The sequence below is a fragment of the Gossypium hirsutum genome, chromosome A02, assembly GCF_007990345.1.
Source record: "Gossypium hirsutum isolate 1008001.06 chromosome A02, Gossypium_hirsutum_v2.1, whole genome shotgun sequence".
Classification (NCBI taxonomy): domain Eukaryota; kingdom Viridiplantae; phylum Streptophyta; class Magnoliopsida; order Malvales; family Malvaceae; genus Gossypium; species Gossypium hirsutum.
Window position 1 is genome coordinate 87,436,212 of NC_053425.1, and position 10,952 is coordinate 87,447,163.

Genomic DNA, 10,952 nt, shown 5'->3' on the forward strand with positions numbered 1-10,952 from the left:
GAAAATGAACAACTTTTTTCGACCCTCGAGCGTGCTATCTAAGACATTCTCAAACGATATTCTTAAAAATTTTGGTAGTCATATTTACATGCAGCGATGGGAGGAAGTGCCGGGAGGGAATTCACCTTGTTTTATTACTTATTTTGTAAAAGAAAAAAAAGAAGATTTATTTCCAATATTGAATGAGTAATTTGGGCATTAAACCAGAACTTGGTTGGCATATAACAAGTTGACTGAATAAGGAAGAATGATCCAACAATCAAAAGAAGAGGTAAATTACTGACAGAGTCGTTAAGTAAAGTGAGGATTGTGTGTCAGAGTGAGTGTGTGCAATGCATCTCTCTCACTCCATTCTTACGGTGGGACCCATTTATTGCCAATAAAATTTTAATAATTTATATTCCATTTATTGATCCCATAAATAAATAGAAAACCCTGCCGTCCGCCCTGGACTGGACTGGACTGATTTTGTCTTCTCTTCTGTATCCAAAACATTACGTCGTTTTTCAGACTCTCAAAACACTTTCAGGTTTGAGCTAGCTTGTAAGAATCTCTCTCTTTCAACTTTCAACTTTCAACTTTCAACAATTGGGGAAGATTGATTATTCAATTATTGGATTCAATTCTGGTAATTTTCTTTCTAGGGGGAAATTATGGGTTGTTCGCAGTCGAGGATCGAGAACGAAGAAGCCGTTGCCCGATGCAAAGAGCGGAAACAATTCATGAAAGAAGCGGTTGCCGCCCGCAACGCCTTTGCCGCCGCCCACTCTGCTTATGCCATGTCGTTAAAGAACACTGGCGCCGCCTTAAGCGATTACGCCCACGGTGAGGTCCAGAACCCAAATCTCCCTTCTCCCCCTGGCCCCTCCTTCGTCGGTCCTCCCCCTCTGCCGCCGCAACCTCCTCCTGTCTTACCTCCGCCTCCTCCTCCCGTCAGTCTTTCCGGCGAGCCGGTCGTTCCGATCCAACGCTCCGCTAGTATGCCCATACAGATGCCCTTGAAAGGAAAGCAAAGGGAGACGTCGACCACCACCATCATGGAAGATGACGAGGAGGACGATGACCTGGACGCCGGTGGTTCGTTGGTTAAGCGAAAATCCCGGAATTATAGGGGAAGTGTAGTGGCGGTAGGAGTAGGAGAGAGGTGGAGGAGGAGGAGGAGGAAGAGGACGAAGAGGAGGAAATAGTGACGTCTACCACCGTTCAGGCGCGTGCAATGCAATCACAGCCGCCCCAGGATTCGCCTTACTATTACTTCTTTCCCACGGAAGGTAGTGTACCTGGACCAAGTTTAGGGGTGGTGGAAGAAATGAGGGTGGATAACGGGGAGGTTGAAAGGAAGGTATTTGAGGAAATGCCGGCAAGAATTGAGGAGGAAGAGGTGGTGGAGGAGGAGAAGCTGAGGGAGGAGGAGGTGGTTGTGGACAAGGGACTGAAGACGCCAGTGGAGGTGGAGAAGCCGGTGCCACCGATGTCTGGGGTAGGGAAAGGGAGCAAGAAGGGTGGGAAAATGGGGGTTGGTAGTACAGTAGAGAAGAGGTTGGGTAAGGGGAGTTTTAATTTGTTGCAGGTGTTTACTGAGCTTGATGATCATTTCTTGAAGGCCTCAAAGAGTGCGCATGAGGTTTCCAAGTTATTGGAAGCTACTAGGTTGCATTATCACTCTAATTTTGCTGATAATCGAGGTAACGGGTTTTTCAATTTTGTATCATGAAACTGACCATCAGTGCAATTCTTAAGATTTAGATTTAGATTTTTGTTATTTCCTTTACGTTGATAAATAGAATTTTAGACTAGTTTTGTTATTGTTCGGTTGCATGATGTTTGGTATCGGCATTTCAACTTTAAAATTCTAAGATTGGGTTTCAAATGTTAATGCCTCTTGCATGAATTTGCCAAGAACTTTGTTACTCAGACTGATGGTGTGAGTGTCCGATTTGGTTATGTGTCAGGTATAGGTATGTTCAATCATTTTGAAAGTTTTTCATGCATTTGAAAGGTGTTTTGAGGGTCATACCCCCGTATCCATATCAAAAACTGTATCGAGCACCAGTTTTCAAGAAAAATAAAGAGTTTGGAACAACATAAGCTAAGAAGATTAGTTCACTGTCTCTATAAGTAAATATGGGTTTTCATTCCTTTCATCCTTTGTCACATTGAGTTATTAGTTGAGGATTTGGATTTTGACTGTTGAGGAATCTTGCACGAAGCATAGAACTAGAGAGTTCTACATATCAATAGTTTGAACATTGTTAAATAAGTTCCGGTCTACTTTGGCTTAGAAGTTTTTGCTTTCAGTTTGTAGAGAGCTCTTCTTTTCATGAATGACTAGCATTTTATCCAGTTCTCTTTTAGAGTCTAACCATGTCAGTTTGTACAAATATAAACACATAAATTATTATTAACTAGAGATCAGCTATGCAAAATCATAAGGTGAAGTCTAACAATTTGGCCAATAAATTTTTTCTTTTTCACCTTTCTTGTGGAATTGAATATGTGATTATTTTGTTCACATAATATAGCTTAAATGGGTTGTATATTATCTTGGTTAATACTTTGCAGGACACCTTGATCACTCGCAGAGAGTAATGCGTGTTATTACTTGGAACCGTTCCTTTAAAGGACCTAAATTAGACAATGCTGATAACGCAAACGATGACTTTGATTCAGAGGATAATGAGACTCATGCCACTGTGTTGGATAAAATGCTTGCATGGGAAAAAAAGCTTTATGATGAAGTGAAGGTATATTATTATTATTATTATTATCATTATGTCATTTGTCCTCTTATTCATTATCTACTGAATGACCACCATACTGTTGTGTAACTTTGATAGTATAAAATGTCTTGGTTTGAAATGCTCGATGATATGATACCTTTTTGATAAATTAAACCAGCATAATATGGTTTTCTTTGGCCGATCGACCAGTATAGGACATTCAATTATTTTATAATGCTACTGTTCCTTATTGCATGATTGACACTCAATCAAAGGGCTGCCTGTACATATAGTTACCTTGTCTTGAATAGTTATTGACCACAAGGCTAGAAATGTTATAATTGTGGGTAAATGCACCACTGGTACTTGCCTTTAGGCCAATAATTTTGATTTTTACAACATAGTTCAGATTGTTACTGCTTTGCCACGAATCTTTTTCTTTGGATCATAAGTGAACACATTCACGCTTGGATAGACAGAGACCATCTGTAAGCTATATCTATGTGAAGCAACAAATTTTCAAGTCATTTTAGGTATGGTGTAATTCACATAGAAGTAATTTGCTCCTTTTTTGTTAAATCATTCATCGTGTTATGTTCAAGTAATTGTACCAAATGCCAATCCTCTTGTAGTATATAACTAGTGGGATGTAAGTGTGTTGTTCCCTTTCTCAGCACACCAAAACAAAATGCACATTCTTAGATCAGTAACTTAGTTACTAATTCAAGGTTCAGTTAGGCTAGTATATCCTTGCACCCAGAGGAAATCTCATCTTCAGTGGTCACTTAAGTCCTAACTAGAGAAGCCCCACATTAAAAATGGCTAGAGGATCACATATGAAGGATGTGGCCTCTCAAATTATATTTGTTTTCCTAGAAATAACCTGCAGCAGCCTTGGAAAATGTCATTCAGGTGCTTACTTATGTTCAAGATACTGCTACTATCTATTTAATTTCCAATTTTTTTTTAATTCTAATGTCTGTTTTGCTTCCACCAACATACATATCTTTTTGTAATTCACAGCAGTACATCTGCACTTTCCTAAATGACAGTATTTACGTGCTTTTGTTTGATTTGCTTGAATTAAGCATTTCCCTGATCTTCTTTGGGTTTGATTTTTTATGGATAGGCTGGTGAGCTCATGAAGTTTGAGTACCAAAGGAAGGTTGCCACTCTAAATAAACTAAAGAAACGAGGTACCAATTCTGAGGCACTCGAAAAGGCAAAAGCAGCAGTAAGTCATCTACACACCAGATATATTGTCGACATGCAATCCATGGATTCTACAGTTTCAGAGATAAATCGATTACGAGATGAGCAGCTCTATCCAAAACTCGTTGACCTCGTCGAGAAGTAAGTTGCAGTTCATCTTTTTAACTCTATGACTTTCTCAGAAAAAAGGCCTATGACTTGATCCAAGAGAGGATTTGAATGGCAATGCAGTTCCCCTTTTTCTGTAAAAACAGAGTATTAACAATCACTCTTAGATACTTGTAACCTTACACAGTTTTTGTCTTCTGCCTTTGTGTTTTCTCCAACGAGGCTTAAGTATTGTCATCAATTTACTGTATTTGCATAGGGTGTGTCTAAGATGTTTTAAAATTTGATGAAATCATTGAATTTTCTTTTCTTGTTTCAAGTTTGGATGATGTGGGTTGCAATGTGTCAATTTGCAGGATGGTGATAATGTGGGAAACCATGAGAGAAGAACATGACAGCCAATGTAGGATAGCGGATATACTGAGGGATCATCTGGACCTCTCTCAATCGCCAAAGGAAACAAGCGAGCATCACCATGAGCGTACGTTCCAGCTGTTAGCGATTGTACAGGATTGGCACATGCAGTTTTGTAAGCTTATAGACCACCAGAAAGAGTATATAAAAGCCCTGAATAATTGGTTAAGGCTAAATCTCATTCCCCTCGAAAGCAGCCTGAAGGAGAAAGGTTCTTCACCTCCAAGGGTTGAAAGTCCACCTATTCAGAGGCTTATCCTTGCTTGGCAGGACAAACTTGACAAACTTCCAGATGAGATTGCGAGAACTGCTATTAATAACTTTGCTCACGTGATTGACGCTATCATGCAGCATCAACGAGATGAAATGAAGCTGAAGGAAAAATGCGAGGAATCTCGGAAAGAGCTCGCAAAGAAGCAACGGCAGTTTGAGGATTGGTACAATAAATATATGCAGCGAAGAACACCAGAGGAGTTGGATCCAACAAGGACAGACGACAACCCTAACAATGATGCTGTTACTGAAAGGCAACTTATGGTGGAAGCAGTGAAAAGGAGGTTGGGAGAAGAGGAAGAGGCGTACAGGATTTTATGTATTCAGGTGAGGGAGAAGTCTTTAGTGAGCCTTAAAACTCGGTTGCCAGAGCTCTTCAGAGCAATGTCAACTATTGCCGTTGCTTGTTCAAAAATGTATGGGGAGTTAAGGGCCATATCACATTCAAGGAATCCAAATCATAGCTCATAAAACTTAATAGTATGTTTATGCAATTTTCTATGTATAATGTGTTCGATGTGCTTTATATGGATACACTCAGATCAACAGAAAGGTATAGGATGAACTCTAAAATGCTATGTTACCGGGATTCTTCATTTTTTTTAAAGTACTCTATATCCGGCACATATTCAGAGATAAGTGTGAATATATGATACTCCATATATATATATATATTTGAAGTTTTACTCTATGTACCAAAGCTCCTTTGTTTGATGTTTTTGAGGATGGAGGTCCCAATCTTTTCTAGGTGGAAACGATATTTGCGTGGTGCTATTTGAACCAGGGTGTTGCCCTAATGATGGTTGTCCCCTACCTTTATATGATTATGTTCTTGTTTTACTCCCCTGTGAATTTGTCAAATGTACGGATTAATCACCTCTTTACTTTCCCTAAAACTAATAAGATTAACCAGGTTATATTATTCCCACTTTTGTATTTTATACCTTTGTTTACATATCCGTTGTAAATTACCCAAATCCAATTAACATAAACAATAATTAGTTACCAGTGATTGGAAAGAAAGAAAGAAACAGAGTTTTTTATTTTTATTTATTTATTATGTTATTCAAACTCTAGTGTAAGCATCAAATGCATGTATGTATGGGTCGGGTCGGGTCAAAAATCTTACTTAAGGTTCGGTCTGTTTACAAAATGTATCTTATTTTTTTCTTTAAGTCTATTTTTCACGTTTATATTTTATCCCAAATTCTCCCACTTTTCAGATGAGTTTTCAGGCTTGAGCATGTGATTTGGTATATGATTAAGTCTATCAAATATAGATATGTTTTAATTTTTTTTTTATAAAGATTTTCCATATATCTTCGAAGATAATTGAGGGTTATAATCATAACTATGTCCGGAAATGTATTGAAATAAATTAAAAGAGTTAGAACATAGGTCCTTTTGCCCGCTCTGAAGTAAAGCAATTCAAAGGTGTGTGTTAGTATAGTCCTTGTTGACCATTTATAGAACTAGTAATAAAACTTCGTAAGCATCGATACCAACTATGAAACAGTATTTCCTTGGTTTCGGTGTTTAGTCATTTACAACAATTTTGATAGCTTGTAAGCATATTATTCATAATTATTGAAGTAATTTATACAATCAGCTATCTGCAAATGACATACAAGAGAGAGTGCACAAGTGTTGAAAGGGATATGGGTGCGGAGATGGTATCAGTTTCAACCTATGCAACAAAATAGCTTTCCTCTTCTTTCCTGTGTTTCGTCATGGTTTAGAGTTACCCCTGATGGGTTGGGAGGGGAAGCTGTTGCCAACTTCTTAGCTGCACATAGGAAAGGATCAAATGATGAAAATGTGCCAAAGGTGTATGGAATGAGCATCAATAATGTGTTACCTATTTCATAGAAGAGCTCATTCACATTCTCTGCAGTTTTTGCTGATGTTTCCATGAAAAGCATACCATTTTCTTGAGCAAATTCTTCTCCTTCCTGCCAATGAATGAGATTTGTGTGTGGCCTTAGTAACTTGAGATAGTATAATTATGCTACACAAGGAAGCGTTTTGGAAATACCTCAACTTGAACCTCTCTTTTTGAGTCCAAATCTGACTTGTTTCCCACCAGAGCCATCACTAACTTTGGATTTCCTTACACATGGCATATAAGATCATATATAAAATAATAATTAGCTGTTGATTTATAGCTAACCAATCATTCTTTACCAAGAACAATTTGCAGGCAAAAGTTAAAGCATAGGAGTAAACAGAGTTGGGTAGGCCAGCATACCTCCCAATATCAGACATGATATACACAAATAAACGAGGCATGACACGAGCAAGTCAGGCACAGTGTCTAGAAAACATAACTTAGTATGAACTGAAAGTGTCATAACAGCATCTTCCTCACCTTGTTTTTGCAGTTCTTGAACCCATTTCTTTGCTCGTGCAAAGGTGTCCTGTCAAAAGAAGAAAAAAAATAACATAAGAGATATGCCATAGAAATAACCTGGGGTCACATTCTATGTTTGTGTAGTTAATAGGTTAACATAAGCAATGCATTTAAATGGATGAAAGTGAGATGGATTACCATGGTTGAGATATCATAAACAACAATGGCAGCAGCAGCACCTCGATAATACATGGGAGCTAAACTATGGTATCTTTCTTGTCCCGCTGTATCCCAAATGTCAAACTTTACAGTGGCTTCACTTACTGATAATATCTGAGTGAAAAAGGCTGCTCCTACCGTTGCTTCCTATAATGTACAATACTACTACAAATTTCATCAACTCCTCAATCAGAAGACCAAATATATATATACATATAGAATAAAACAAGGAGGGACCTGGTGATGGAAAAACTGCCCTTTCACAAATCTTAGTACCAAGCTGGTTTTGCCTGTTCCCATGTCTCCTACAAGCACCTGCAATCATTCTCAATTTATGGACTTTTTAATCCTTGTTGTTGCACTCAATGGAATTTCCATATTATGTATTTATAAGTTCCTTATAACATATCTCAAATCATGTCAGGATATATGTTGAACAAGTAGAGTCAAAACATGATAAGTTTGGACTATTAAAAGCAAAGAAATTAAAAGGGAAAACACTAGAGTTTAGGTTGATTGGGAGATCAAAAACCAAGTTGATCCCCATTTTCAAACAATAAAGAAAAAGGGTAAGACATACCTACCAGCTTGGCTTGTATGATCCTGGTACCAGGTCTTGCCATTGTCCAGTGTAGATCTAATTGTACGACTGACTGAAAATTACGAAGGCAAAAGAAAGTTTTAGATAGACAAAGAATTGGTACAATCTTATAAAAGGCAAAACAGCAACGTTGTTTAGGATTGAATGAGAATGGTAGGTTTGAAACTTGGATTTCCTCGTACTATATTTTTTACCAACTTTGACCGGTTGTTTACAAATTTGATTCTAAACAATGAGTTGTGCTTGTTTTGTGATAAATAAATAAATATAATATCGATATCACATTGAAAAATTTATATGCATAATAAGTGTAAATATCTTAATTTTCATCTCCATTCGCTGTTATTGATAAAGCTTTACTGTTCACTAATGGCTAGTTTAGCATTACTGTTGAAAAGTGCTTTTAAAAAATGCTTATCAGGAGTGATTTTGAAAAGTTTAGTTTAAGATTTAAGTGTTTAGCATGGCTGTGAGAAAATACTTTTAAAAAGATAAAATCTATTTTAGAGATGATGATGTTAAGGAAGAAAAGATTATTTGAATATGATAACTTGTGAGCCATACTCATCACTTGTGAACAAATTCTATATCCAAAAACCAAACATAAGCAACTATTGATAAAACTAGATTACACATAAATAAGTATAATATAAATAATTAGTCAAACAAAGATTACTGTTGGAGTTTGAATCGAGTTAAACAACAAAGAATCGATTTAAACAATAATGAACCAATTCAAACAATAAGCAATCGATTCAAAGAAGCAAAAAATCGATTTAAAACAACAAACAATCGATTCATATAAACAACAATGCTTTTAGTCACATAGTAGATATCTAGAGACCCTAGAAGTCTAGAAAATTTTGAACACTCCTCCTTTTTCGTTTTAAGCCACCAAGCTCTAATCTTAGGATTAATTGATAAAATATAGTTTACTTATCCTTATTGAGTAATAATTTCAGTGAGAAAAAAGTATAGCGGATTAGCTCCTGGAACTTTCTCCAACAAACTATCAAGCACTTTGATTGCTTGTGGAATACCATATGGATCCACAACAGGAGTGAAACTACATGTGGCTTGACTCATATTGTCAACTTCATTGCATAATTTTTTAATTTGACTGGACAATCGTGTAGTCCCTCCAATTTACTTTGAGGATTCAGTTTTAAAATGTGAAGTTCTTGCCTCAGGTGTTTTTCTTTTTTTGATTGTTTCCATCAATGTGAACATCATTTGAATTGTGAGCATCATTTATTGCATTTTCTTCCCTATTGTCTTCAAGTATGTCATTGTTAACATCCTCAAAAAATTGACTAGGGAGTGTACCCGAAGAAGATGTCCATGCTTTATCACTGGTGGCAACTATCTCCATGAGCATTTGGTCCAAATTCCCTTCGAATTCAAGATCATTGCTATCAAAAAGTTCTGTGATAACTTAAATGGTCCATTTTAAACATGATGTTATAACTTAACATGAAATAATTTAAATGATATTCAAAATCATTAATATTATAATATATGAAATATCAATTTTAAATATTTTAAACAATCAATATCAATTGTTTATACTAATTTGAATGTATAAATCATATTTATAATTAGACATAATGTCAAATTTAGCCCTTAATATTTACATCTTTTGTCAATTTGGCCCTTATTCTCTTTTATAACTAAATTTGACCCTCAACCATTTTAAAATAAGTTGAATTTGGCCATCAACCTTCTAAAAAAAGTCAAATTGTTGTTGTTTTTAATGAAAAATACTTACTAAAACATCGAATTTTTAGACATGGTAACTCGCATGGCAATCCATATGTATTCCATGCTTTTTTTAGTTTTTATGAATTGTATATATATTTTGGATTTTTTTAAATATTTTATAAAATTTAAATCATTTGTTGAAGTTGTAACACCTCTTACCCGTATCCAACGTCGGGATAGGGTTCGAGGCGTTATCGGACTTAAACGTACACAATTTCGTGAAATCGGGCCATAAAATTTTCATTTAAATTAAAAACATTCAATCACATGCATAATGTCCCTTACTTAAGCTACCGAGGCTCTAAACATGCATTAAAAGCGGTTTGGAACTAAACCGAGAACTTTAGAAAGTTTTGGAAAAACTTAGAAAATTTTCAAGAAACAAGGTCACTCGCCCATGTGTCTTCAACACGCCCGTGTCCTCAGGCCATGTAACTCTCTGTTTATGACGTCAGCAAAACGAGTTGAACCACACGGCCAGGCCACATGCCCGTGTGGCTAGCACTTAGGCTATTTTCCAAGCCTTTTTGTTACCATTAATACTTCACACACTTAAATACATTATAGACACTTATAATGTAGCATCAAGTAAATGATTAAACATCCTCCATTAAGACTCAATTGTAATATTCATATGTCATCATACATGTGTTTTGCTTACTCATTTTATGCCAAGTCTAAACACACCAATTCACAATCAATTGAACATGTCATTTTGATTATCACTTATACTCTTGTACCATGCTTGCCTATGTCATTCCACACCAATTTCATGTTCAAGCATTATTGACTTATTGCCATATCACACTTTTATTCTCTGATTATAACCACTTCGTTTGGTCATAAGACATTCATCAAACACACATACCGTAATACTGACCATTCATATCAAACAAATATAATCACATGACCACATCACAAGGCATTAATACTTAGCTTGGATAAATAGGCTTACAAGCCATGACCATCATAAGCCACATCTCTTGGTTATATACAATGTACTAATATAAGCCAACATCTTGGCCAAATCATAAGAACACATATAAATAACTAAGTCCCTATACATGCCACTCATTTGAAGATGTTTAAGATTCATCGATACCCCAAAAGCGATGGCTTGATAGTGTGATGCTGCCTCCGACGATCTCCAACCCCGAGCTAACCTGACAACACTAAAAGAAATGGAAAGGAGAGGGGTAAGCTTTATAGCTTAGTAAGACTGTATGAAAATATTAAGCAATTTATTAACTTGCTTCTCAAGGAAATACAACCGTATTTGTACTTTTAGTGATGT

At 36.3% G+C, this 10,952-nt stretch overlaps 3 protein-coding genes across 5 annotated transcripts; 2 read left to right on the top strand and 1 right to left on the bottom strand.

Moving 5' to 3' along the window:
- Positions 1-653: 653 nt before the first annotated feature.
- On the top strand, positions 654-1,187 carry LOC121212452 (formin-binding protein 4). The gene has a single exon (XM_041085164.1). The coding sequence runs from the start codon at positions 654-656 to the stop codon at positions 1,185-1,187; it is 534 nt and encodes a 177-aa protein (XP_040941098.1).
- A 29-nt stretch (positions 1,188-1,216) lies between these two features.
- On the top strand, positions 1,217-5,418 carry LOC121203561 (protein ROLLING AND ERECT LEAF 2). Its single transcript, XM_041085157.1, has 4 exons — positions 1,217-1,685; positions 2,563-2,744; positions 3,850-4,073; positions 4,397-5,418. Exons 1-4 carry the CDS (start codon positions 1,217-1,219, stop codon positions 5,196-5,198), a joined length of 1,677 nt encoding a protein of 558 aa, XP_040941091.1. The 3' UTR covers positions 5,199-5,418.
- Positions 5,419-6,233: 815 nt separating this feature from the next.
- On the bottom strand, positions 6,234-8,038 carry LOC107951906 (ras-related protein RHN1). Of its 3 annotated transcripts, none has more exons than XM_016887086.2 (7): positions 7,881-8,038; positions 7,534-7,611; positions 7,276-7,443; positions 6,976-7,144; positions 6,763-6,836; positions 6,586-6,679; positions 6,234-6,513 (listed from the first exon to the last, which is right to left on the bottom strand). In XM_016887086.2, exons 1-7 carry the CDS (start codon positions 7,917-7,919, stop codon positions 6,410-6,412), a joined length of 726 nt encoding a protein of 241 aa, XP_016742575.1. In that variant the 5' UTR covers positions 7,920-8,038; the 3' UTR covers positions 6,234-6,409. The 3 variants fall into 3 exon arrangements, with proteins under 3 accessions (XP_016742575.1, XP_016742578.1, XP_016742577.1); XM_016887089.2 differs by having other exon boundaries at positions 7,096-7,144; positions 7,881-8,037; XM_016887088.2 differs by having other exon boundaries at positions 7,877-8,029.
- Positions 8,039-10,952: the final 2,914 nt, after the last annotated feature.

What these genes read in the sequence shown, in the direction of transcription:
- LOC121203561 (XM_041085157.1), top strand. Translation starts at nt 1,217, where the DNA reads ATGCAATCACAGCCGCCCCAGGATTCGCCTTACTATTACTTCTTTCCC. An exon ending in AGCTTTATGATGAAGTGAAG is followed by an intron (nt 2,745 to 3,849) that starts GTATATTATTAT and finishes TTTTATGGATAG; the next exon opens with GCTGGTGAGCTCATGAAGTT. An exon ending in CTCGTTGACCTCGTCGAGAA is followed by an intron (nt 4,074 to 4,396) that starts GTAAGTTGCAGT and finishes GTCAATTTGCAG; the next exon opens with GATGGTGATAATGTGGGAAA.
- LOC121212452 (XM_041085164.1), top strand. Translation starts at nt 654, where the DNA reads ATGGGTTGTTCGCAGTCGAGGATCGAGAACGAAGAAGCCGTTGCCCGA.
- LOC107951906 (XM_016887086.2), bottom strand. Translation starts at nt 7,919, where the DNA reads ATGGCAAGACCTGGTACCAGGATCATACAAGCCAAGCTG. An exon ending in GGCAGTTTTTCCATCACCAG is followed by an intron (nt 7,444 to 7,533) that starts GTCCCTCCTTGT and finishes TGTACATTATAG; the next exon opens with GAAGCAACGGTAGGAGCAGC. An exon ending in TTTATGATATCTCAACCATG is followed by an intron (nt 7,145 to 7,275) that starts GTAATCCATCTC and finishes TTCTTTTGACAG; the next exon opens with GACACCTTTGCACGAGCAAA.